Raw genomic sequence first — 27,469 nt, 5'->3', positions numbered from 1 at the left:
TTCCCTTACCCGAGACACGCGGGGTGGCTGGAAGGGCGGAGGACACGCCGGGTCCCCTCACCCACACCTCATGGCCGCCGTCGAGGCAGGGGCGCAGGCCACGTTCGGAGTTTGGGACTACGGGGTCTTCGCTCTCATGCTGCTGGTGTCCACCGGCATCGGGCTATGGGTCGGGCTAGCCCGGGGCGGGCAGCGCAGCGCCGAGGATTTCTTCACCGGGGGCCGGCGCCTGACTGCCCTGCCCGTTGGCCTCTCGCTGGCCGCCAGCTTCATGTCGGCGGTACAGGTGCTGGGCGTGCCGGCCGAGGCCTACCGCTACGGCCTCAAGTTCCTCTGGATGTGCCTGGGACAGCTGCTCAACTCTCTGCTCACTGCCCTGCTCTTCCTGCCGGTCTTCTACCGCCTGGGCCTCACCAGCACCTACCAGGTACCAGGCAGAGGCCCGGCAGCGTCAGGACCTGCCTGGCTGGGAACGCAGGGTCGCGGCGGGGGAGATCCTGAGGCTTTGAACTGCTGTGCAGGGGGCCGCAGGGGGCCGCAGGCGGGCTCCTTAGTGCTTTAATGTGGGGGCCCCCGGGCGGACAGGTGGCGAGGGTTCTGGGAAGAAGCCCCAGGCACTGGGGCCAGGGGCAGGAAGGAGGAAGAGGAGCCAGCGTCCGGATTCTCTCTGGTGGAAACCCGGTCAGGGCGTGGCCAGGCTCGGCCAGGGGCGCACTCACGTGCGAACAGGCACACACTTGCAACCCACATGCCTGAGCTTGCGTACACCCGAGTGCTCGCCGGGCGGCGGGCTCCGGATTCGAAATCCGACATCTCCGCTTCCTCCTACCTTCGGCAAGGGGTTGCCTCTCTGCTCGTGTTTCCCAAACGTCAAACTGGGCTAATTACAGGACCTCCCCCCAGGGCAGTAGGCGAAGTGATTAAAATCTTGACCAGTGTACGGTAGGCAGCCAGCTACAGGCACTGTCTGTATCTTGCCAAAGTTGACTCAGGCGGCAGCCCCGGGGGACAATCAGACATGAGTGGGAGTGGGTGGGGCTGATGTGTACACACTTGATGGCTCAGTCCTCCTGGGCACACGCCATGTGCACAGGCGCGGGGATGGCGCGTGTGTGCAAGTGTGTGCGGATAGGTCGGAGTGTGTGCTCCTGGCGGGAGCCCCCGTGGGCAAGAGTGCGGAGGGCGCAGTTGCCCTCCCGAGGGCGGGCAGAAGCCAAGAGGGCCAGTGAAGGACCCCAGACGCTTTGGGCCCCTGGGTAGGGCCTGTCCAAGTGACCATGAGCCCTCGGCTCCTCCTTGCAGTATCTGGAGCTGCGCTTCAGCCGCGCTGTGCGGCTCTGCGGGACACTGCAGTACCTGGTGGCTACAGTGAGTGGCCTCGGCCCCGCCCTCGCCCCCAGGGTCCAGCTCGGGTCAAATCTTGGTCGGTCCCGCCCACAGCCCTCTCCCTTCCCTCACGACCCCGCCCCGTGGGTCCCGCCCCCACCCCGCAAAGCCTTGCCTAGGCCCCGCCCACAATCCTTCTGGCCCCGCCCCCAAGAGGCTCCATCTATAATACAAGTTTGGCCCACAGGCCTCTCGCATATGCGCTACCCGAGCCCGCCGCGACCCTACATGGCCCTGCCCATCTGCCCCCAGTCACGTACCCCAACCACCCTTCTCCCCCTCTCTCCTAATGCCTTCTTCACCCAGGAGCCCCCCAATTCCCCCGCCCCTACTCACCTGCCTCTGCCCTCTACCTGCAGATGCTGTACACTGGCATCGTGATCTACGCCCCCGCGCTCATCCTGAACCAAGGTTTGACTCGGGGGAGGGTGACGGGGAGGGGACAAAAGCTTAGAGACTGGACCAGGGGAAGGAAGGGGCAGCCCTAGGAGAGACTTGGGAGGGAAGTATCCTCCTGGAGAGAAGAGGGCCCAAGACAGTGGAGGCCAAGTTTACACCCTGCACAGCGGCCTAATGGGAGGGTCTCCTTGCAGTGACAGGGCTGGACATCTGGGCATCGCTCCTGTCTACCGGAGTCATCTGCACCTTCTACACTACTGTGGTGAATGTCCCCCTACCCCCACCCGACGTGGGGCTCCATGTCCACTGAGTGGGAGAGACTGTGGGCAGACCCATCCACTCCCTACCTTCCCTTCCTCCGGAGGAAGCCTGTGTCCCAACTGGGCCTGCTTCCTCATCTTTATTATGAAAGGTGATTTGAAAAGTTTATTGCTGAAAGTCCAAGGACAACTAGCTTCAGGCATGGCTGGATCCAGGGGCTACAACAGAGTCCTCTGGGTCCCTCTCCCATCTCTAGGGACCTCATTAGCTCCAGGCTTCCACCCCTTTTGGCTTCCTTCCAGCAGCAAGTGAGTTCCAGTTTCAGGATGGGCTGGCTGAAGTCCCCGAAGGGCTCTGTTTGGCTGGCTCTGGTATTCTGTGAAGGATGAGCCATTCACAGATGTTTGGGTAGCTAGGATGTTCTGATTGGCTATTCCTGGAGCTGGGAGCAGGGTTAGCTTCACCCAAATGACCTGAGTGGGGGGGAAGGGGCTTCTCCAAAGGAAAATCCAGGGGCTGCCAAGACAAAAACATGAAGAACATGCCAAAGACATGAAGCCTGGATGGGTAAAAACAACAGCTAATAATAACAGTAGTAGTAATAATGATAATAATGGTGGCAACCATCACTCACTGAACACTTGTATGTGCCAGATGCTCTTCCAAATATTTTTCTTGTATTAACTAATTTAGTCCTCACAATGATACCCTGAGGAAGGTACTGTTATTACCCCCATTTTACAGATAAGGAAACCGAGGCAGAGAGGGGTATTGGTCCCAGCCACTGCTGGAGGCCAGGCCAGGTTGGCCCCAGCCAGGTCCGCCACCTGACTCCTCCCTCCTACCTCTGCCCTGTCCTGTAGGCCCCAGACAGATTCCTGTCTGACACTCTGTCTCCCTCTCTGTCACATCTTGCAGGGCGGCATGAAGGCTGTGATCTGGACCGACGTGTTTCAGGTCTTAGTGATGCTGAGTGGTTTCTGGGTTGTCCTGGCTCGCGGAACTATGCTCGTGGGTGGACCTGGGCAAGTACTTGAGCTTGCCAAGAACCACTCCAGGATCAACCTGATGGAGTAAGTGAAAACATAAAGGGGGATACTGCCAAACGATGGAGCTGACATCTGTCTGCCCTGGGAGAAGCCAACCAATGCCTCCTGCTCCAGGAAGCCCTCCTTGCTCCCCCCCTCCAGACTCCCCATGGACAGAACCCTGGCTCCCCCTCTCTGTACTCCCATAGCCCCCATCCCTCCATCTGGCCCAGTCTTCTGCACCACCCCACCCCCTAGCCCAGACTGGGGACTGCAGGCTCTCTGAGCTCCCAGCTGAACATAGAAAAAATGTTTTCTGAATGCATACATGGATGATTCAAACTCCTATTCACACTTCAGAACCTACCCCAAATATCCCTTTAAGGCCCATAAGGTCCAGAATGGCTATCTGGGGCACTTTGGGAAGGTGAAGTCAGTGTGGCATCCCCACATGGCTGACTTGCCCTGCCCTCATCCAGCTTTGACCTGGACCCAAGGAGCCGCTACACATTCTGGACTTTTGTTGTTGGTGGCACATTGGTGTGGCTCTCAATGTATGGTGTGAACCAAGCACAGGTGCAGCGCTACATGGCCTGTCGCACGGAGAAACAGGCCAAGCTGTGAGTATTTGGGAGGGGCAAAGCGGATACCTCGGGGACGTGCTGCTCCCCTCCCCTTCTGAGACCACCTCTCCCCCCAGGGCCGTGCTCATCAACCAACTGGGCCTGTTCCTGATCGTGTCCAGTGCTGCTGCCTGTGGTATCATCATGTTCACATTCTACCTTGACTGTGACCCTCTCCTGGCAGGGCGTATCTCTGCCCCAGACCAGGTGAGTCTGGTCCAGGCTCCTAGGCCACTTCTATCTACCCACCCCCACTGTGAACCTCTGGATGAGTCTCTGCGGGTGAGAGTGGAAAAGTAGAGACAGCCTGTGCAAAGGTCCAGAGGCAGGAAAGAGCTCAGCTCACAGGAGGATCTGGGAGGTGATGGGAAGCCATGGGAGGGAGTAGGGGAGGGGCATTTCAGACTCCCTAAAGGCTATCAAGGAGGAGATGGGACCATGGTCCATCATGAAATGATGACATTAACCATAATGACCCTCTCTCATGTCCCAAGTGTCTACTCTGTGCCTCATGCTGTTCCCTTCACAAGCAGTTAATTTCCCATCAAATCTTTCAACACGTGATGAGGCCAAGGTTGCCATGGCCCTTGACTTCCAGATGAGGAAACTGAGGCAGGAGGTCACGGGTAGAGCAATTGCCTGAGGTCCACAGGCAAGTCAGGGGCAGCACCAGGGCCAAGACCTAGACCTGCACACCCTGGCGGGATCTCTGACCCTGAGGCTCAGAGCTGGCAGAAGCTTCAAGACCATCCCGTCAGATCCTCCTCTGGGGTCAGATCCTGGACTGTCTGACTGTGTAACCTCAAGCAAGGTGTGTACCTCTTTGGTCTCACTGGCTCCATCAGTAAAGTGGGGATGACACAGGACCTTGCCTCACTCAGGTCCCAGGGCTCTTTGCATGGTATCACCAAGTCAATCAACAAACACACACACGCTAAGTGCCCACTGTGAGCCTGGTCTGTACAGGGTGCTGGGGACGTGCAGTGTAAGGACAGACAGAAGCCCCTGCCCTTGGGGTGCTGCTGTCCTGGAGGTTGACCCCTGATTCCCCCCAGTACATGCCCCTGATGGTGCTGGACATCTTCGAGGACCTGCCTGGAGTCCCTGGGCTCTTTCTGGCCTGTGCCTACAGTGGCACCCTCAGGTGAGTGGCTCAGCTTGCTCACTTGGCCACATCTGAGCCCGTGGGTCCTCCTTGTCTGTACCAGCCACTCCCCTGTGGGATGGAATGTTCTGGGCATGTCCGTCATCTACTGCTCAGCCCCCATCAGGTGGGCTCTGTCAGAGGGCACACCCTGGGCATAAGGACCCCAGCTCCGGAGTCGTTACCTTCTTATTGCCCGGCAGGGCCACACGAGACTCCTTTCCCTTCTTTCTGTCCTCCATCCCCCAAACAAATGTTTGTTAAGCACCTATGTGGCAGGTACTGCTGTTCTAAATGCTGGGGCGCAGCCGTGGCCAAGCGGTCCCCCATTCTTGCCCTCCGGGGCCTTACACTCTGGTGGTTTCAAATCTTCCGCAGCTTCTGGCCTGCTCCTGCTGTGACCAGAGTTCCATGTGACTGTTCTCTGCACCCCATTATTGCTCTGTAATGAGAACCTGTGTCATTTGTGTCCTTGGTCATGGGTGTCCTTGCTCCTGCGAGGGTGTCTCAGGTCTATGGGGTAGTGTGGGGATGTGGGCATCTCCACCCCTGAGGAATTCTGTTGCCCCTGCCTCTGCCCCTGGGCTGGCTGGGGGTCCTGGCAGGCCAGATAATGTGGGCAGCTGGGGGCCTCCCCTAGCAGGTAGGCCCCAGGGGGGGTGTGGCCAATCCCTTGATGTGGCCTGAGGACACCCCTCCCCCCTCCCTTGTACCCGCCAGCACTGCATCCACCAGCATCAATGCCATGGCTGCCGTCACTGTGGAGGACCTCATCAAACCTCGGCTGCCGAGTCTGACCCCCCGGAGACTTGTTATCATCTCCAAGGGGCTGTGTGAGTTGGGGGGACCTGGGTGGGGGGCCAGGGCAGCCTCTCCCCGCTGACAGTGCCGTCCCCATCCACTACAGCGCTCATCTACGGCTCGGCCTGTCTCACTGTGGCAGCTCTGTCCTCCCTGCTGGGGGGCGGCGTTCTCGAGGTGAGCCCCGCTCCCCACCCTGCCCTAATCTCCCCAAGAGGTGAGGCAACATCCACGTTGAAATGAGGCTCCGAGAAGGTTATACATGTCAGCGGCAGAACTGAGTTCTGACTGATGCCACAGGCGGGATACTTCCTGCAGCCACCTGGCCAGAAGCGGGGCTGGTGGAGGGGGGACAGCTAGGAGGGGGAGTGGTGGCCTGGGGGCAAGAAGGGCCTCCTCCTGGCCTGGAGGTGGAACCAAGTTTGTCAAGAGAGAGAATCAGCATCTTTGGGAGAGAGGCAGGCACAAGGAGTCCCCTCCCCTTTAGGGCACAGAGGAGTCTCAAGGTCCACAGTAGAATTCCCCAGGTCTTCCTTTCCCAGCGGGTAAACTGAGGACAGGAAAGGTGGGAGAACTCTGCTCTCAGTCTCACCCCAACCCACTCTCCCAGGGCTCCTTCACCATCATGGGAGTCATCAGCGGCCCCCTCCTAGGAGCCTTCATCCTGGGAATGTTCCTCCCCGCCTGCAATACGCTGGTGAGTGGGGGTGAGCGAGGTGAGGGGCTGGGAGTACCCTCCACTGACACTGGGTCCCCCATCAGGGCGTCCTGTCCGGGCTGGCGGTGGGCTTGGCGCTGTCGCTGTGGGTGGCCGTGGGTGCCACTCTGTACCCGCCTAGCGCACAGTCCATGGGGGTCCTGCCTTCATCGGCCGCCGGCTGTGCTGTGCCCTCGGCCAACGCCTCTGGCCTCCTAGACCCGCTTCTCGTCGCCAACGCCTCCAGCAGGGCCTCCAGGTGAGCGAGCAGGTCTGAGCGGGAGGCGTGGCCAGGGAGGGATCCTTCAGCTGAGTCCCGATTGAGAGGAGGAGCGGGGAGCAGGAAGAAGTGAGGGAAGGGCATTCCCAGCAGAGGGGAAAGAAAGTGCAAAGGCTCTGAGACCAGGGTTCAGTTTAATCTTTTTTTTTTTTTTTTTTGGCTGCCTTGGGTCTTCGTTGCTGCGGGCAGCTTTCTCTAGTTGTGGCGAGTGGGGGCTACTCTTCGTTGCGGTGCGCGGGCTTCTCGTCGCGGTGGCTTCTCTTGCTGCAGAGCATGGGCTCTAGGCGCGAGGGCTTCAGCAGTTGTGGCACGCGGGCTTAGTTGCTCCCCGGCATGTGGGATCTTCCCGGACCAGGGCTTGAACCCGTGTCTCCTGCATTGGCAGGTGGATTCTTAACCACTGCGCCACCAGGGAATTCCCCCAGGGTTCAGTTTAGTGCATTCCAACTATGGTGAGGTTGGGGTGGATTTAATGGGAGGAGTAAGGATAGGAGATGAGGTCCAGCCAGAGGAATCTGATTCTTTTCTTTCTAAATTGAGATATCATTTACAGACCATAAAATTAGCCGTTTAAAAGTGGTTTTTAGTATATTCCCCTGGTTATACAATCATCACCACTAACTGAAGAACATTTTCATTACCTCAAAAACAAAAACAAGCAAAACAAAAATAGACCACAAAATAAAACTCTGTACACTTTAGCAGTCACTCCCCATTTCCACCTCCCTCTAGCCCCTGGCAACCACTAATCCAGTTTCTGTCGCTATGGATTTGCCTATTCTGGACATTTCATATGAATGAAATTGTACACTATATGGCCTGTTGTCTCTGGCTTCCTTCACTCAGCGTGTTCTTAAGGTTCATCCACACTGCAGTGTGTATCAGTGCTTCATTCCTTTTATGGCTGAGTAATATTTCACTGTATGGGTGGATCAATTTTATTTATCCTTTTTTTTTAACATCTTTATTGGAGTATAATTGCTTTACAATGGTGTGTTAATTTCTGCTTTATAACAAAGTGAATCAGTTATACATCAGTTGACGGACATTTAGTGATTGTGAACAGTGCTGCTATGAACATTTGTGTACAAGTATTGGTGTAGACATATGTTTTCATTTCTCTTGATATATACCTAGGAGTGGAATTGCTGGATCATATGGTAATTCTATGTTTAACTTTTTGAGGAACCACCAGACTGTTTTCCACAGTGACTACATCATTTTACATTCCCACCAGCAATGTATGAGTGTTCCAATTTCTCCACATCCTCTCCAAGACTTGTTATTTTCCCCTTTTAAAAATTCTAGCCATCCTACTGGGTATGAAGTGATATGTCATTGTGGTTTTGATTTGTGTTTCCCTAATGACTAATGATGTTGACCATCTTTTCATGTGCTTACTGGCCATATTTATATCTTCTTTGGAGAAATGTCTACTCAGATCCCTTGCTCACTTTTAAACTGGGTCATTTGTCTCTTCATTGTTGAGTTGTAATTTATATATTCTTTATATCTTTATAATTCTGGATATTAGATCCTTATCAGATGTATGATGTGCAAATATTTTCTCTCATTCTGTGTGTTGTCTTTCATTCTATTGACAGTATCCTTTGATACACAAAAGTTTTCCATTTTGATGAAGTCCAGTTCATCTATGTTTTCTTTGTTTTGTTTTGTTTGGCTGTGCTATGTGGTTTTTAGGATCTTAGTTCCCTGACCAGGGATTGAACCCCCCGCCCCACCCTCAGCAGTGAAAGCAAGGAGTCCTAACCACTGGACCGCCAGGGAATTCCCTCTCTGTTTTCTTTGGTTGCTTGTGCTTTTGGTGTCATATCTAAGAAACTATTGCCAAATCCAAGGTCCTAAAGATTCACAGCTGTTTTCTTCTTAGAGCTTAATTTGGTTTGATTCTGAGGGCAATAGGGGTCCATGCAGGGTGATGAGCAGTAGCAGGAGGTAATCTGAGTTACATTTTTCTTTTTTAATGAGGCTTAAGTTACTGTTTCTTTTTGTTTTGTTTTGTTTTGTTTATTTATGGCTGCGTTGGGTCTTCGTTTCTGTGCAAGGGCTTTCTCTAGTTGCGGCGAGCGGGGGCCACTCTTCATCGCGGTGCGCAGGCCTCTCACTGTCGCGGCCTCTCTTGTTGCGGAGCACAGGCTCCAGACGCGCAGGCTCAGTAGTTGTGGCTCACGGGCCCAGTTCCTCTGCGGCATGTGGGATCTTCCCAGACCAGGGCTCAAACCCGTGTCCCCTGCATTGGCAGGCAGATTCTCAACCACTGCGCCACCAGGGAAGCCCTGAGTTACATTTTAGTAACGCTTCCTCTGCTTGTGTGTACAGAATGCCTGAGGGTGCTGGTGGGATAGCAGCAGGGAAGGAGAACTGGCACATGTCCAGATGAGCGATAACGGAGGACTGGGCTGGGTCGTGGGAGTGGAGACAGGAAGAAGCAAATGGACTGGGAGTGGATTTTAGACTCAAGCTCATCTCTCCCTCCCCCAGCCTCGAAATGGACCCTGATCAACACACCTTGGCTGACAGCTTCTACGCCATTTCCTATCTCTATTATGGTGCCCTGGGCACACTGAGCACCGTGCTATGTGGAGCCCTCGTCAGCTGCCTGACGGGTAAGGAGGGCGTGTGGCATCCTTAGAGGTCATCCTGACCATCCCTCTGCCTCTAGGACCCACCAGACAGGGAGGGAAGGAAGGATCCTTCTGCCAGCCAAGTGGCCACTGCGTGCTAGCCGCATCTACACCCTTTGTGCTGCGTCACCTTCAGGACAACCCTCCACCTCGTGGGACTTGTCCTATTTTGCAAAGGCAGAAACAGAGGCATCCCCTATCCACCTCTCTATTCCCTCTTCGCCCCCCAAAATTAAGTCTTTGCTAGAGGAAGTCGGGTAGGGCCACGAGACGCTGTCCCTGGTGCTGATATATCTTCTCATCAAGGCCTTAGCAACTCTGTGCTCCTCCAGGAATTCTGAAGCCCATGGAGAAGTGGAAAGAGATCAAAAGAAATCAATAGTGATAATAGGACCTGTTCTCGCTTCCTGAGTCTCAGACTTTACATTCACCAGGCCTTTATTGAGTCTTTCTCTGTTGGGCAATATTCTAGACGATAGGGACATAGGAGTGAATGGAACCATGGGCCGGACCCTCCTGGCCATCCACTGTTGTTCTATTACAACCCCTCACTGTATAGATGAGAAAACTGAAGCCCAGAGAGGGGTAGAGACTTGCCAGTGTCCCCAGTGGGTCACTATCGGATCTCGGATTGGAAACCATCAGAGCTCTCCCTTCCCCTCCCCAGCGCCTGGTCTCCAGTCCCCGCCCCCCACCCCTCGCTAAATAATTCCATTTTCTCTCTGCCCCCTCAGGCCCCACCAAGCGCAGTGCCCTGGGTCCTGGTCTGCTGTGGTGGGACCTCACACGGCAGACGGCATCTGTGGCCCCTAAGGAAGAAGTGGCCACCCTGGATGACAGCTTGATGAAGGTCAGTCTCAGGGCTGTGCTCCCGGAGTTGGGGGAGGGGCAGTGAAGTGGCTTCGGGTGCTCTGTGTGTGGCCATAACTCAGGGAAGTGACAGGGTGAGTCACCATCTTTGTCTTTCTCAACTTCTCCTTACCTCCAGTGGAAAGGCTCAGTTGGGAGCTAATGTGTCTTCAACACTTTCTATTACCCCCTTTAACAAGCACTGAGCAGAATTCATTTTCATTGTATCTGTTTTTACAATTACTTCCAATCTATGGCAAGTGAAACTGGTTTGTCTTTTGGTGTTGATATAAAGTGTCTCCTGAAAATAAAATAATTGCTTAATTCAAAAGTGAGTCAACTTAGGAAAAATCTTACATAAGAAACACCACAGGGAGTAGACCAACCTTGGCCAAAGCCGTGTGGTTGCTATTGGAATGTCCTGAGTTTGAGAAACATTGTCCCTGGGGGGTCTGATCCAGGCCTGCTCTTGCTTTGGATTCCCTGTTTCATTCCCTTGTTTATTAAGCACTTGCTATGTACCCAGACCCGTACTGGCAGGAGCAGAAGAAAGCTAAACCAAGAAAGGAATAGGATCTAAGCAGGTGGTGAAGAGTAGGAAGAAAATAAAGCAGAATACTATGATGGGGATGGCCTCTTGGAAGAGGTGACATTAATAGAGTCCAGAATGAGAAGGAGACAGCCACAGGGAAATCTGAGGGAAGGACATTCTTGGTGGAGGGCACAGCAGGTGCAAAGGGTCTGAGGCCAGAGGAGACTCAACGGTGAGGGCTGGGGAGGGAGGGGATTTGGCTTAAGTGTTTTAAAGCTCCCTCCAGCTGCTGTGGGAAAATATTTATTTTCTTGAAGAACAATAAGGCAGAGTCAGAGAGAGGAGGTGGGCAGGCATCCATGGAAGCATTGATGGCCTGGACTGTAGGTGACACGGGCATGGGGGAGAGAAGTGGATGGAGGTTTTGGAGGCAGAAGGGACAGGACTGACCTATGCACTGGACAAGGGGATATTGTGCAACTCTGCCCAGGTTCTGTCCTCCCAGGCCCTCTGTCCCCAACTGGAGGATATCTGAGCTGACACAGCAGAAGTGGTCTTTATGACAGGGTCTTTCTTCTCTCTTCCCCCCAGGGTGCTGAAGAATTGCCCCCCGGAGCCAAGAGGCCTCCTGACTTCCTGCCCCCTGACGAGGACCATCAGCTCTTCCTGGGTCAGAAGGAGATGAATGGAGCTGGCTCCAGGACCCCAGGCAGTGAACATGACAAAGGTCTTGACCTGCGAGAGACAGACCTCTGAGACAGTCAGGGACCGACCGCCTGGGATGGAACCCCAGGGGAGCCAATCCCAGGCCATGAGCCGATGGTCTTGGGCTCCTGTTGGCTAGGCCACATCATATGGAAATAAGCTTGGGACTGCACGTCCCTGCCCTATGGGAAGAGGTGAAGCCCCACCTCCAGAAAGTCATTTTATCTTGCCTCCTCCTTCCAGCTGGACCCAAGTCTTAGATGCTGCACCCCTGCCCACTCCCCCAAAACAAGGCCAGATATTTCTCTACCTACAAGAGAAAGATGTTGGAGTCCCCTCTGGACAACATGGGAAATCCCCAGGCCCAACACTGGGGTCTGAGAAAGACCCCAGTTCTTCCCTGGGAAGTATCTGAACCTTAGCAATGATTTTGGAGGTCCTCAGGCCCAACCCCTTGTGCCCACTTCACAAGTAGGGAAACCAAGGCCTGGAAATGGGCATTGACTTGGCCAAGGTCACAGAACAAACCAGAGACTCATCGAGAGTTGGACACCAGCTCTCCCTCCTTCATCCCTTCCCTGTTTTCCTCCCTTTGGAGGGACAGACGTCACATGGCCTCTGATCTTGTGAGGAGGAGGGGAGGAGAAAGGAGGAATAATGTTTTCAGCCTTCCTTCTGTGCCTGGACACTTTACCCATCTCATCCACTAAGGACCATGAGCCCACTTTACAGAGGAAGAAACTGAGGCTCAGCGAGGTTGCCTGAGGTCGCACAGTGAGTCGGGTCAGGGCAGGGACAGACCTGGGTGCTGCGTGACGCTGAGGCTCCGTTGACGACGTGTTGCTGGTAACAGGCGAGCTCACGTACCAGAGACGCGTCTGACCCTTGGTTGGAGACTTCATCCATGCACATCAAGTAAATGGACTCTTGATGTTCTGTCTTCTCTGAAAAATCATTCTGGCTGTCACCCTAGATCTCCTCAGTCAGATCTGAGTGCAAATCTCTTTATCACTATCCCCGAGCCTATGATGAATAAACCTGAGTATTTAAAGCATCAGAGCAAGGTGATCACTCCCACGCTAGGGTGCATTACACTGCCTTCCCAGAGACACAGCTTCTCTCCCCTCCTGAGTCCCTCCCAAAGCATCCCCTCCTCACTGCCCTTTGTACACTGTCCCTGCACCAGCCCTTGGGGTTTCTGTGACCCTGAGAGCTGGCTGTACCCACCTCTGCCCACAACTGCCATGGCTCCCATGGCCTCCAGGGAAGCGTCCCCTGCTCACTTAGCAGTTGGGGCCCTTATACTAGGTTCAATAGGGTAGCCCCAAAATTCACATCTACCTGGAAACTCAGAATGTAAGCTTCTTTGAAAATAGGGTCTTGGCAGGTGTGCTTGGTCAAGTTAAGATTAGGTCATACTGGGACTTCCCTGGTGGCACAGTGGTTGAGAATCCGCCTGCCAGTGCAGGGGACACAGGTTCGATCCCTGGTCCAGGAAGATCCCACATGCCGCGGAGCAACTAAGCCTGTGCACCACAACTACTGAGCCTGCGTTCTAGAGCCCATGAGCCGCAACTACTGAGCCCACGTGCCACAACTACTGAAGCCTGCACGCCTAGAGCCTGTGCTCCATAACAAAGAGAAGCCACCGCAATGAGAAGCCCACGCACTGCAACGAAGAGTAGCCCCCGCTTGCCACAACTAGAGAAAGCCTGCATGCAGCAATGAAGACCCAATGCAGCCAAAAATAAACAAATTAATTAAAAATAAAAATTAGGTCATACTGATTAGAATGCGCCCTGAATCTAATGACTGTGTCCTTATTACAAGAGGAGAAAAGACACAGACACACAGGGAGAAAACCATGTGAACAAAGAGGCAGAGATGAGTAATGTACCTACAAGCCAAGGGATGCCAAGGATTGCTGGAGTCACCAGAAGCTGGAAGTGAGGCAGGGGAGGGATTCTATCCTAGGGCCTTCAGAGGAAACACGGCCCTGCCAACATCTTGATTTCTAACTTCGGGCCTCCAGTACTGTGAGAAAATTAATTTCTATTGTGTTAAGCTGTGGCAGCCTCAGGAAATGAATATACCCCTCCTGATCTGGCCTCTCTTGACCACTCAGAGACCTGGCCCTCTGTGCAGGCTGTTTTATGGAGACCTTTAGATTTGGACATAAAAATGACCATCACAGGACTTCCCTGGTGGCACAGTGGTTGACAATCTGCCTGCCAATGCAGGGGACACGGGTTCGAGCCCTGGTCTGGGAAGATCCCACATACCGCGGAGCAACTAGGTCCGTGAGCCACAACTACTGAGCCTGCGCATCTGGAGCTTGTGCTCCGCAACAAGAGAGGCCGTGACAGTGAGAGGCCCGCACACCGCGACGAAGAGTGGCCCCCGCTCGCCGCAACTAGAGAAAGCCCTCTCACAGCAACGAAGACCCAACACAGCCACAAAAAAAAAAAAAAATTACCATCACAAATTTTAAATCAATGACTGAGTAAGGTGGGAACCAGACTTTCAGCTGGTTGATGGTCCTTCCTCAAAGCACAGTTGGGGGTGGGGCAGGGAGCAGGGCTGAGGCTCCCCAGTGCAGGCAGAACAAGCTGGTCTGGCTGCTGTTTTAGAGATCCAGCCATGTTGTCGTGTATATCGGTAGTTCATCACTTACTATTGCTGAGTAGTACTCCACTATATGGATGGACCACCGTCTGTTCATCCATTCACTAACAGTCATGTTATTTCCAGCTTTGGGTTATTACAAATAAAGTTGCTAAAAACATTAGTGTACATGTTTTTGTGTGAACTTTCATTTCTCTTGGGTCAATTCTTAGGAATGAAATGGCTGGATCCAATGGTAGGTGTATGTTTATTTTAGAAATTGTCAAACTGTTTTCCAAAGTAGTTGACTCATTTTACATTGTCACAAACAATATATGAGTTCCAACTGCTCAACATCCTTGACAGAACTTAAATGGTCCATCCTTTTAATTTTGGCCATTCTAGTGTGTGTGGGGTAGTATCTCAATGTGGTATTGATTTATATTTCTCTGATGACTGAAGATTTTGAACATCTTTTCACATGCTTGTTATCTATCCATATAGTTTTGACCAAGTGTCATTCAAACCTTTTGCCCAGTTCTTAATTGGGTTCTTTATTTTCTTATTGTTGCAAGAATTATTTTTGTATTCTGGATACAAGTTCTTCATTGGTTATAAGCATTGCCAATATTTTCTCCCAAATTGTGTCTTGCTTCTTTAGTTGCTTAATACTGCCTTTGAAAGATCAGAATTATAGTTTTGATTTCCGAAAAGTTATAATTTTTTCTTTTCCTCTTTGTGGCAAAAATTACATAAAATAAAAGTCATGATTTTAACCATCTTTTAAATTAATTAATTTATTTTTATATTTATTTTTGGCTGTGTTGGGTCTTTGTTTCTGTGCGAGGGCTTTCTCTAGTTGCGGCAAGCAGGGACCACTCTTCATCGCGGTGCGCGGGCCTCTCACTATCGCGGCCTCTCTTGTTGCGGAGCACAGGCTCCAGACGCGCAGGCTCAGAAGTTGTGGCTCACGGGCCTAGTTGCTCCGCGGCATGTGGGATCTTCCCAGACCAGGGCTCGAACCCATGTCCCCTGCATTGGCAGGCAGATTCTCGACCACTGCGCCACCAGGGAAGCCCCCATTTTTAAATGTATAGTTCAGTGGCATTAAGTACATTCACATTGTTGTACAATCACCACCATCCATCTCCAGAACTTTTTACTCATCTGACACTGAAATTCTATACCCATAAATACTAATTCCCAATTCTCCTCTCCCACCAGCCCCTGGTAGCCATCATTCTATTTTATTTTTTGGCTGTGCCGTGAAGCTTGCAGGACCTTAGTTCCCCAACCAGGGATCAATCCCGGGCCCCCTGCAGTGGAAGCTTGGAGTTCTAACCACTGGACCGTCAGGGAATTTCCTCACCATTCTATTTTCTTTGTCTATGAATTTGACTATTCTATGGAGCTCATATAAGTGAATCATACATTATTTGTCTTTTTGTGTCTGGCTTATTTCATTTAGCACAATGTCTTCAAAGTTCATTCATGCTGAAGCAGCTGTCAGAATTTCCTTCCATTTAGAGGCTGATTAATATTCCACTGTATGTATATACCACATTTGTTTATCCATTCATCCATCAATAGACTTTTGGATTGTTTCCACCTTTTTGCTATTGTGAATGATACTGCTGTGACTATTGATGTCAAAATATCTGTTCTATATTTGCTTTCAATTCTTTTGGGATTATACCCAGAAGTGGAAAACTGGATCATATGGTAATTTGGTTTAAATTTTTAAATATTGTTTTACATTCCTGTTTTAAATACTATTTAATTTTTAAAATACTGTTTTACATTCCCACCAAATATTAACAGACATAAAGAGAGAAACTGGCAGTAACATAATAATAGTAGGGGATTTTAACACCCCACTTACATCACTGGACAGGTTATCCAGATAGAAAATTAATAAGGAAACACTGGCCTTAAATGACACATTAGATCAAATGTGTGTCACACACTAGGACTCCATATATATATATATATATATATATATATATATATATATATATATGGAACATTCAATCCAAAAGCAGCAGAATACACATTTTTTTCAAGTGTGCATGGAAAATTCTCCAGGATAGATTACATGTTAGGCCACAAAACAAGTCCCAGTAAATTTAAGAAAACTGAAATCATGTCAAGCATCTTTTCTGACCACAACACTGTGAGACTAGAAAGCAACTACAAGAAAAAAAAAGAACTGCAAAAAACCACAAACACATGGAGGCTAAACAATATGTTACTAAACAACCAATGGGTCACTGAGGAAATCAAAGAAGAAATTTAAAAATACCTGACAAATAAAAATGAAAACACAATGATCCAAAATCTATGGGATGCAGGAAAAGCAGTTCTAAGAGGGGAGTTTATAGAGATAAAAGCCTATCTCAGGAAACAAGAAAAAGTCAAATAAACAACCTAACTTTACATGTAAAGGAACTAGAAAAAGAAGAACAAACAAAACCAAAGTTAGAAGAAGGAAAGAAATTGTAAAGATCAGAGCAGAAATAAATGAAACAGAGACCAAAAAAGCAATAGAAAAGATCAATGAAATTAAGAGCTTGGTTTTGAAAATATAAGCAAAATCAATAAAACTTTAGCCAGACTCATGAAGAAAAGGAGAGGGCCCAAATCAATAAAATCAGAGATGAAAAAGAAGTTATAACTGACACCACAGAAATACAAAGGATCATAAGATTACTACAAACAATTATACCTCAGTAAAATGGACAACCTGGAAGACATGGGTAAACTCCTAGAAATGTAAAATCTCCCAAGACTGAACAAGGAAGAAACAGAAAACATCAACAGATCAATTACCAATAATGAAATTGAATCAGTAATAATAATAATAATAATAAAAACTCCAACAAACAAAAGTGTAGGACCAGATGCCTTCACAGGTGAATTCTACCAAACATTTAGAGAAGAGTTAACACCTATCCTTCTCAAAGTATTCCGAAAAATTTCAGAGGAAAGAATGCTTCTGAACTCATTCTATGAAGTTGGCATCATCCTAATACCCCAACCAGATTAAGATATCACACAAAAAAGAAAATTACAGGCCAATATCACTGATGAACATAGATGCAAAAATCCTCAACAAAAAACTAGTAAACCAAATTCAACGATATGTTAAAAGGATCATACACAATGATCAAGTGGGATTTATCCCAGGGATGCAAGTTTGGTTCAACGTCCACAAATCAATCAATGTAATACACCATATTAACAAACTGAAGAATAAAAATCATATGATCATCTCAATAGATGAAGAAAAAGCTTTTGACAAAATTCAACATCCACTTATAATAAAAATTCTCCATGAAGTGAGTATAGAGAGAATATACCTCAACATAATAAAAGCCATATATGATAAGCCCACAGCTAACAACATACTCAATGGTAAAAAGTTGAAAGCATTTCTTCTAAGATCAAGAGCAAGACAAGTATGTCCATTCTCGCTACTTTTATTCTACATAGTATTGGAAGTCCTAGCCACAGCAATCAGACAAGAAAAAAAATAAAAGAAATCCAAGTTGGAAAGGAAGAAACAAAAACTGTCACTGTTTGCAGATGACATAATACTCTACATAGAAAATCCTAAAGATGCAAACCAAAAAGTTGCTGGAGCTAATCAATGAATTAGGTAAAGTTGCAGGATATAAAATTAATATACAGAAACCTGTTGCATTTCTATACACTAATAACAAACTATCCAAAAGAGAAATTAAGAAAACAATCCTATTTACCATCACATCAAAAAGAATAAAATAACTAGGAATAAATCTAACTAAGGCTATAAAAGACCTGTACTCAAAAAACTATGACACTGATGAAAGACATTGAAGATGACAAAAGCAGATGGAAAGATACACCGTGTTCATGGATTGGAAGAAATTATATTGTTAAAATGACCATACTACCCAAAGCTGTCTACAGATTCAATACAATCCCTATCAAAATACCAATAGCATTTTTCATAGAACTAGAACAAATAATTCTAAAATTTGTATAAAAACACAAAAGACCCTGAATAACCAAAGCAATCTTGAGTTAAGAAGAACAGAGCTGGAGGTATCACACTTCCTGACTTCAGGCTATACTACAAAGCTGCAGTAATAAAAACTGTATGGTACTGGCCACAAAAACAGATACATAGGTCAATGGAACAGAATAAAGAGCCCAGAAAAAACCCACACATTTATGATCAATTAATCTACAACAAAGGAAGCAAGAATATACAATGGGGAAAAGACAGTCTCTTCAATGAGTGGTGCTGGGAAAATTGGACAGCTACATGTGAAAGAATGAAATTAGGGGCTTCCCTGGTGGTACAGTGGTTAAGAATCTGCCTGCCAATGCAGGGGACACGGGTTCGAGCCCTGGTCCAAAAAGATCCCACATGCCGCAGAGCACCACAACAACTGAGCCTGTGCTCTAGAGCCTGCGGGCCACAACTGCTGAGCCCGCATGCCACAACTACTGAAGCCTGCGCTCCTAGAGCCCATGCTCCACAACAAGAGAAGCCGCTGTAATGAGAAGCCCATGCACTGCAATGAAGAGTAGCCCCTGCTCGCTGCAACTAGAGAAAAGTCCGTGTGCAGCTACCAAGACCCAACACAGCCAAAAATAATAATAATAATAATAATTAATAAAGAATGAAATTAGAATATTTTCTCATGCCATATACAAAAGTAAACTCAAAATAGATTAAAGACCTAAATTTAAGACTGGAAGCCACAAAATTCCTAGAAGAAAACACAGGCAGGACACTCTTTGACATAAATCATAGCAATACTTTTTTGGATCTGTCTCCTAAGGCAAAAGAAACAAAAGCAAATATAGACAAATGGGACCTAATTAAATTTAAAAGCTTTTGCACAGCAAAAGAAACCGTTGACAAAATGAAATGACAACCTACTGCATGAGAGAAAATATTTGCAAATGATATGACTGATAAGGGGTTAGTATCCAAAATATACAAACAGCTCGTAAAACTCAATATCAAAAAAAAGACCCAATCAAAAAATGGGCAGCTGACCTGAATAGACATTTTTCCACAGAAGACATACAGATGGCCCCAACAGGCACACAAAAAGATGCTCAAGATGGCTAATCATCAAAGAAATGCAAAGCGAAGACACATAGAGATATCACCTCATACCTGTCAGAATGGCTATCATCAAAAAGAACACAAATAACAAATGTTAGAGAGGATGTGAAGAAAATGGAACCCTTGTACACCATTGGTGGAATGTAAATTGGTGCAGCCACTATGACAAACAGTGTGGAGGTTTCTCAAAAAACTAAAAATATAACTACCATATGACCCAGCAATTCCACTGCTGGGTATATAGCCAAAGAAGACACAAACACTAATTCAAAAAGATACATGCACCCCAATGTTCATAGTAGCACTATTTACAATAGCTAAGACATGGAAGCAACCTAAATGTCCATCAACAGATGAATGGATAAAGCAGATGTGGTGTATATATACAATGGAATATATTCAGCCATTAAAAAGAATGAAATTTTGCCATTTGCAATAACATGGATGGACCTGGAGGGTATTATGCTTAGTGAAGTAAGTTAGACAGAGATAGACAAATACTGTATGCTATCACTTATATGTAGAATCTAAAAAATAAAACAAGTGAATGAATGAATATAATGAAACAGAAAGATAGTCACAGATATAGAGAACAAACTAGTGGTTACCACTGGGGGGAGGGAATGGGGAGGGGCAAGATAGGGGTAGACAATTAAGAGGTACAAACTAATATGTATAAAATAAAATAAGGGGTTTCCCTGGTGGTGAAGTGGTTGAGAGTCTGCTTGCCAGTGCAGGGGACACGGGTTCGGGCCCTGGTCTGGGAGGATCCCACATGCCATGGAGCAACTGGGCCCGTGAGCCACAACTACTGAGCCTGCGCGTCTGGGGCCTGTGCTCCACAACAGGAGAGGCTGCGATAGTGAGAGGCCCGTGCACCACAATGAAGAGTGGCCCCCGCTCACCGCAACTGGAGAAAGCCCTAGCACAGAAATGAAGACCCAACGCAGCCAAAAATAAATAAATTAATTAAAAAAATAAAAAATAAACTACAAGGATATATTGTATCACAGGGAATATAGCAATATTTTATAGTAATTTAAATGGAGTATAATCTGTAAAAATTTTGAATCACTATGTTGTACACCTGAAACCAATATAATATCGTAAATCAACTATACCCCAATAAGAAAAAAAAGAAATGCAACTGATTTTTGGGTGTTGATTTGCATCCTGCAAAGTTGTGTTCTGAAACTTTGATAAAATGGTTTATTAGTTCTAACAGTTTTTTACAGAATCTTCAGGGTTTGCTACATATGAGATCATGTCATCTGCCAGAAGAGATAATTTTATTTCTTCCTTTTCAATTTGGATACCTTTGATTTCTTTTTCGTGCCTAATTGCTTTGGCTAGAACTTCCAATACTATGTCGATAAAAGTGGCAAAAGCAGACATCCTTGTCTTATTCCTAATAGTAGAGGAAAAGCTTTCAGTCTTTCACCATTGAGTATGATGTGAGCTGTGGGTTTTTCATACATGGTCTTTTTTATATTAAGGTAGTTTCCTTCTATTCTTGGTTTGTTGAGTGTTTTTATAACAAAAGTGTGTTGAATTTCATCAAATGCTTTTTTTTCTGCATCATTTGAGGCAATCATGGTTTTTTTTCATTCAGTTTGTTAACGTGGGGCTCCCCTGGTGGTGCAGTCGTTGAGAATCCGCCTGCCAGTGCAGGGGAAAACGGGTTCGAGCCCTGGTCTGGGAGGATCCCACATGCCGCAGAGTAGCTGGGCCCGTGCACCACAACTGCTGGGCCTGCGCTCCGGGACCCGTGAGCCACAACTACTGAAGCCCGGGTGCCTAGAGCCCATGCTCTGCAGCAAGAGGGGCCACCGCGAGGGGAGACCCAGGCACCGCAGTGAAGAGTGGTCTCAGCTCGCTGCAGCTGGAGAGGGCCCACGCGCAGCAACAAAGACCCAACGCAGCCTAAAATAAATAAATTTTAAAAGAAATTTGTTAATGTGATATATTACATTGATATTTTTGTATGTTGAACTATCCTTGTATTCCAGGAGTAAATCCTGCTTGGTCATGGTGTTTAATTTTTTAATGTGCTGCTGAAATCAATTTGGTAGTATACCATTGAGAATTTTTGCATCAATATTCATAAGAGATATTGGTCTGTAGTGTTCTTTTTTTCTATAGTGTCTTTGTCTGGCTTTGGTATCAAGGTAATGTAATTTTTTTTTTTGATGTTGATGCCTTTTGTGTTCACTCTAAGAAATTTTTGCTCAATTTAAGATCACTAAGGCATTCTCCTTTGTTTCCTTCTAGAAACTACATTGTTTTAAGAGTTAAACTTTTTGTATGAAAAGTTTTCCCATTTCTAATCCCTAGTGAACTACTTTGGCATCTTTTTTTTTTTTTTTTTTTTGGCCATGCCCTTCAGCATGTGGGATCTTAGTTCCCCCACCGGGGATCAAACCCGCACCCCCTGCAGTGGAAGCACGGAGTCTTATACACTGGACCATCAGGGAAGTCCCATTGGCATCTTTTTCAAAAAAAAAAAAAAATCAAGGAGCCAAAACATGGGTGGGGTTATTTCTGGATTCTCTATTTTGGCCAACAGGTCTATTTCTCTATCCCCCAGTTTTGCATCCTCAGCATTACAGGTATTTGGGACTGGATCATTCTTTGTGGCAAGGACTGTCCTGTGCATTGTCAGATAGTTAACAGCATCCCTGCCCTTGACTCACCAGATGCCAGGAACACATCCCCACTGCCCTCCCCCGTCAGTCTTGACAACCAGAAATGTCTCCAGACATTGCCCAGTATCCCCTGAAGGTGCAAAACCGCCCCTGGGTGAGAACTTCTGGTGTATGCCTATACCAGTACCACCTGTCTTTTTCTTTTTTTGGCTGCACTGCGCAGCATGCGGGATCTTAGTTCCCCGACCAGGGATCGAACTCGTGCCTCCTGCAGTGGAAGCGCTGAATCTTAACCACTGGACCACCGGGGAAGTCTCCCAGTCCCACCTGTCTTGATTACCATAACTTCATACTAAGCCTCAGCAACGCTCAGGGACTCCAAACCTTTGAATGATGCTACTCAACCCTTGTCCAAGGAAATGGACCAGTGTATGTGGAGAACACAGCAGGGTTCAGAAAAGCCATTGAGATTAAAGGAAAAAAAAAAAAAAGTAAGAAAATCCAGGTGGTCATCTTGAGAACCTGGCATCCAGGACATGGTGTTTTCAGATGACAGAAAACTAGGCAGGTGATAAAAAGATCAGGGTGGGGCTGCCCAGGACTCAGGTGACAGGAAGAAAAAGCAAGTTGCCCAGTGATATCAATAGTCAGGTCTCACTTAGATTAAAAAATTAAAAAATTAAAAAAGAGAGAGAGAGAGAGAGAGTTAGTCTGTGCCAGAATTTCTCAGTCTTGGCACTGTGGACATTTGGGGCTGAATACTCCTATGGATTGTAGGGCGTTAAGCAGCATCCTGGCCTTCACTCACTAGAGATCAATAACACCTTCTCCCCCCACCCCCGCCCCCCGCCGCCCAGTTGTGACAACCAAAGATGTCTCCAGACATTGCCAGTGTCTGGGGGGGAGCACGGAATCATCCCTGATTAAGCATGACTATTCTATGCCCCCAAAGAGTCAAGATGATATATGTAAGGTTTCCTTTCCCATATTGCATATTTGATTTTTAAAGTGAATAATTTTTATAATCAGAAGAATATTTTGAAATGGTTCACATTTCTTGAGCATACACTATGTGCCAAGCAGTTTACTCATGGTAGAATATTGATGTTTATTTAGCAATGACTCAGTAGTAAGCACATTTTTTTGGTAATTATTTTATTGATTTTTTTTAATCAATAGACTATATTTTAGAGCAGTTTTAGGTTTATAGAAAAATTGAGCAGAAATTTCAGAGAGCTTCCATACATCCCTCTCTCCCTCAGTTTCCCCTATATTTAACTTTTTTTTTTTTTTTGGCCGTGCCACACGCCTTGTGGGGTATTACTTCCCCAGCCAGTGATTGAACCTGGGCCCTTGGCAGTGAGAGTGAAGAGTCCTAACCACTGGACTGCCAGGGAATTCCCTATTTAACTTTCATTAGAACAATTGATTGTGCCAATGTTACAATTGCTGAGTGAATATTGATACATTATTATTAACTCTGAAGTCCACAGTTTACATTAGAGTTGACTCTTTGTGTTGTGCATTTCATGGGTTTGATAAAAGCATCATGTTATCTCTCCATCATTACAGTATCAGACAGAATAGTTTTACTGCACTAAAAATCCTCTGTGTTCCACCTATATTGGACTTGCCTTTGGTCTCTTCATTAGGTTCTATCCATTTTTGTTTGCTTATTCTTTTTGATTTTCTCTAGACGATTGTATCATCTGGTCTCAGTTCTTTTTCTTATCTTATTGCATTAACTAGCACTTCTGCATCAGTATTAAATATTAGCCATGACTGTTAGCAGCCATACCTTGTTCTGGAATATGTCACCTCTTCTGTTTCACCATCCAACACAATGCACATGCTTCCTTTCTAATGACAACCTTTGATCAGACTAATTTCTTCCTATTCCCCATTTACTAAAAACTTTTTAAAAGATTGGAAGTGGTTGTTGAATGTTATCCAATGTTTTTCCAGCACGGTGAGATGATCATTTGATATTTTTCTCCTTTCATCTCTTCATTGAGTAAATGAGGTTTTCTGAGGCTGAATTTTTCTTGCCTCCTTGGAATAATACCTTGCACGCCCGTGGTATGTTGTCCTTTAAAAAGCAGCTGAACTCAATTTGCTAATATTTTATTTAGCATTTTTGCATGCACCCAGGCTCCTGACCCCTTCCTGGCATCTCCATAGCCTGCAGCTGAGCTGCGTCCCACAGGGTACATGGGAGGAGGTACATTGTACATGCTCGGAACATCTGCATGAGTTCAACCCGGTGACTCCAAGCCAGCAGCTCCCTAGCCTCCCTCCCAGAACTGCTCCTCCCCACCCCCCAGCGACCCTGATGCACCCTGGCACCCTAGGAAGCAACCTAGCCTTCTGTTCCTCCTCACCATCTACACCCCCACTCCTGTTGACTTGTTCTCCTAAATGGGGGAAGGGACAAGCCACACAGCTCCCCGCCCCCCTACACACACACCCCAGGGCTGAAGGTGTGTCTCAGTCTCCCCTGCTGATCTTGGCATCTGCAGCTGAGGCCAAGACAGAGGACCCAAATTCTTGTTTGTTCTGGTGCGGTGGGAGAGTTGTCAAGAAGCCAGACTGAGCAGAAGACAGGACCTGGGACAGGAAGTAGGTAAGTTTCCACTGGCGTGGTCACACCTACCTCTTCGCCAGGTCAACTACTTGTGTTACCTTCAGGTTCAGCTGGTTTCAGGTGCACCTGGGGCACAACAGTGCAAAGATGGAGGACCCACCCTTAATTCTGTCCTCCCCAGCTCCAGGTCTCAGACTGGGACTGGGACCTGGGATGCCCCCTAAACCAGAACCTCCTCAGGAGGCAGCTCACCTCACAGGTCACCACCCACCACACAGTATAGAATCTTGATGAAATTTGCTGCGCAGTCTGCCGCCCCTCTCTGGGTCATCCACATCGCTCCCTCCAAATCCTGACCTGACAATGAGTCACTCAAAGAACAGGTCAAACTCACAGTAGCCCAGTAACACAAAGCCCCTACATAATGAAAAAAGAAAAAAGATCTAAAGAGGGAAAGATTTTCTTTTCCTTTTAAAAAAACTGAATACTGGATCACATTATTCACATTACCATGAAATCTACTTTTTTCCTTTAAGAGTAAATCATAGGGGCTTCCCTGGTGGCACAGTGGTTAAGAATCTGCCTGCCAATGCAGGGGACACAGGATTGAGCCCTGGTCCAGGAAGATCCTACATGCTGCGGAGCAACTAAGTCTGTGCGCCACAACTACTGAGCCTGAGCTCTGGAGCCCGCGAGCCACAACAATTGAGCCCACGTGCCACAACTACTGAAGCCCGCACGCCCTAGAGCCTGTGCTCCGCAACAAGAGAAGCCACTGCAATGAGAAGCCAATGCACCACAACAGAGAGTAGCCCCCGCTCGCCGCAACTAGAGAAAGCCCGTGTGCAGCAACGAAGACCCAATGCAGCCAAAAATAAATAAATAAAATAAATAAAAATAATAATAATAAATTATTTTTTTAAAAAAAGTAAATCATAGAAATGTTTCATGAGCAGTAATTGTAAATCTTATTCATCTTTTGATTTATAAAAACTTTGGCTTTTTTGGTTATCTTTTATCACACCATATTAGATATAAAGAGCCAGATTGTTCTGGAAGCCTTGTTACAACAATTTATAGCCCCTCACAGGTACCGTGTTTGATGAAATCCAGAAAAACACAATCGGGGAGAATTATGAACTTCTCTCTCACCCACTCCCAGCACCCATTGGTCCCCTGATCCCTGTCATTCAAGCTCTGAACCAGACCCTCTGTCTCTCGTCCCAGCACTCTGTCCTCTACCCTGCCCTCCCCCCACTCCCGAGGGATCTAACACCTACTTCTCTCCCCAGCTCACACACCCTCCATAGATCTTTATTGCCTTGGAACAAAATCTGTCCGACCCCCTGCTCTCCCTCCTTCCTCCCCTCTTCATCCCGGCCCACAGAGAGGTGGTGAGGACTCTGAATGTAAGGCCAGGGTAGGGTTCAAATCCTGACTTTGCTGTTTACTAGTTAAAGTGACTGGGCAACTCAATTTTCCAGAAGCTTCAGTTTTGTGGTGCATAAAAATGGGTGCATGTTCGAAGGGCAGTGTAAAAGCACTGCCCTTGACTGGAGGTATTGCCAGGGTGACCACAGGGTCTGAGGGGACCCCAGCCCAGGGTTGTTGGTAAAGGCCCATGTTTGATGTAGGGAAAGAGGCACCAGATTGGCCATTATCGGGGCAAAGTGAAAACACACCCGAGGTGTGCAAGGACAGCGGGGAGCCCACAGATTGCATCTATCAGGGAGAAGGGTCAACCCCAGAAAGCAAACAGTGACTTTGTGTCCTCGAGGGGGCTGGTCACATGTTAACGCCTGGTCCCCACCCCAGCCCATTCGGTCATTGACATCCACACGAAGGTGCAGCATATTTGCTGAATTCAGCCCTTGTTCAAACATTTGTTTTCAAGACAAGACGCCTGCAGGGGCCTCATGCCCTTTAGCCAGGGTCGGAGCCCACAGCCGAGGTGGAGGAGGAGCAAGGCACAGGGCCCGGGCTTCACGAGGCTGCACGTGGCTGGACCCATGGGCTTCTCTCCAGGCCTGAGTCTTGGGGCCAGTAGTCCTGTGGTGGGTGAACACGCACCATTCAGAGCCACAGACTCAGGATCTAGAGCCCTCGCCATAAAAAGGAATGAAGTACTGATAGACACTGCAACATGGATGAACCTTTAAACGTCATGCTCAGTGAAAGAAGCCAATCACAAAAAACCACAGGGCGTGTGATTCCATTCATATGAAATGTCCAGAACAGGCAAATCTATATGAACAGAAAGCAGATTGGTGGTTGCCAGGGGCTGCAGAAGGGGGTTCGGGGAGAGATTACTAATGGGGCCTGGGTTTCTTTTGGGGTCGTGAAAATATTCTGGAATTAGATAGAGGTGAGGGTTGCACAACATCATGAATGTATTAAATGTCACTGAATTTTACATTGCAATTGGTGAATTTGATGTCATGTGAATTTCACCTCAATAAACAAAAATAAATAAAATAATTTGATTTAAAAAAAAGAATCACAGGGACTTCCCTAGTGGTCCAGTGGCTAAGGTTCCGTGCTCCCAATGCAAGGGGCCGAGGTTCAACACCTGGTCAGGGAACTAGATCCCACATGCCTCAACTAAGACCCGCCGCAGCCAAATAAAAAGAATCACAGCCAGCATGGGGAAGTTTGGGGGTTCCTCAACAAATTAAACATAGAATTATCACATGATCCAGCAACACATTTCTGGGTACATACGCAAAAGAATTGAAAGCGAATATCAAACAGATTCTTGCACATTCATGGTCATAGCAGCATTATTCAGAATAGCCAAAAGGGGAGAGCAACCCAGGTGTCCACAGACGGATGAATGGATAAACAAAATGCAGTATATCATACAGTGGAATATTAGCCACCCTTAAAAAGGAAGGAAATTCTGACACATGCTACAACATGGATGAACCTCGAGGACATCATGCTACGTATAATAAGCCAATACCAAAAGGATAAATACTCTAAGATTCCACTAATATGAGGTCCCTAGAGTAATCAGATTTATAGAGACAGAAAGAAGAATGGGGGTTACCAGGGACTGTAGGGGAGGAAATGGGGAGTTAGCGTTTAACGGGGACAGAGTTGCAGTTTGGGATGATTCAAAATATCTGTGGATGGATAGTGGTGATGGTTTTGCCCAACAG

The 27,469-nt window shown here is 47.7% G+C and overlaps 1 protein-coding gene across 1 annotated transcript; it reads left to right on the top strand.

Annotated features, from left to right (window-relative positions):
- Positions 1–70: 70 nt before the first annotated feature.
- SLC5A5 (solute carrier family 5 member 5) lies at positions 71–11,401 on the top strand. The gene is made up of 15 exons (XM_007195477.2): positions 71–427; positions 1,303–1,368; positions 1,746–1,797; positions 1,980–2,047; positions 2,965–3,119; positions 3,554–3,694; positions 3,775–3,904; positions 4,753–4,841; positions 5,562–5,674; positions 5,749–5,819; positions 6,253–6,339; positions 6,405–6,598; positions 9,122–9,246; positions 9,999–10,114; positions 11,237–11,401. Exons 1-15 carry the CDS (start codon positions 71–73, stop codon positions 11,399–11,401), a joined length of 1,929 nt encoding a protein of 642 aa, XP_007195539.2.
- The last annotated feature ends 16,068 nt before the right edge of the window (positions 11,402–27,469 follow it).

Source organism: Balaenoptera acutorostrata, chromosome 2 (assembly GCF_949987535.1).
Source record: "Balaenoptera acutorostrata chromosome 2, mBalAcu1.1, whole genome shotgun sequence".
NCBI lineage: Eukaryota > Metazoa > Chordata > Mammalia > Artiodactyla > Balaenopteridae > Balaenoptera > Balaenoptera acutorostrata.
The sequence above is the reverse complement of the archived record's forward strand: the minus strand, read 5'-3'. Positions and strand labels throughout refer to the sequence as shown.

Coding starts and splice junctions, on each gene's coding strand:
- SLC5A5 (XM_007195477.2), top strand. CDS start 71: ATGGCCGCCGTCGAGGCAGGGGCGCAGGCCACGTTCGGAGTTTGGGAC. Junction 3,695..3,774: donor ACGGAGAAACAGGCCAAGCT/GTGAGTATTTGG, acceptor CTCTCCCCCCAG/GGCCGTGCTCATCAACCAAC. Junction 10,115..11,236: donor TGGATGACAGCTTGATGAAG/GTCAGTCTCAGG, acceptor TCTTCCCCCCAG/GGTGCTGAAGAATTGCCCCC.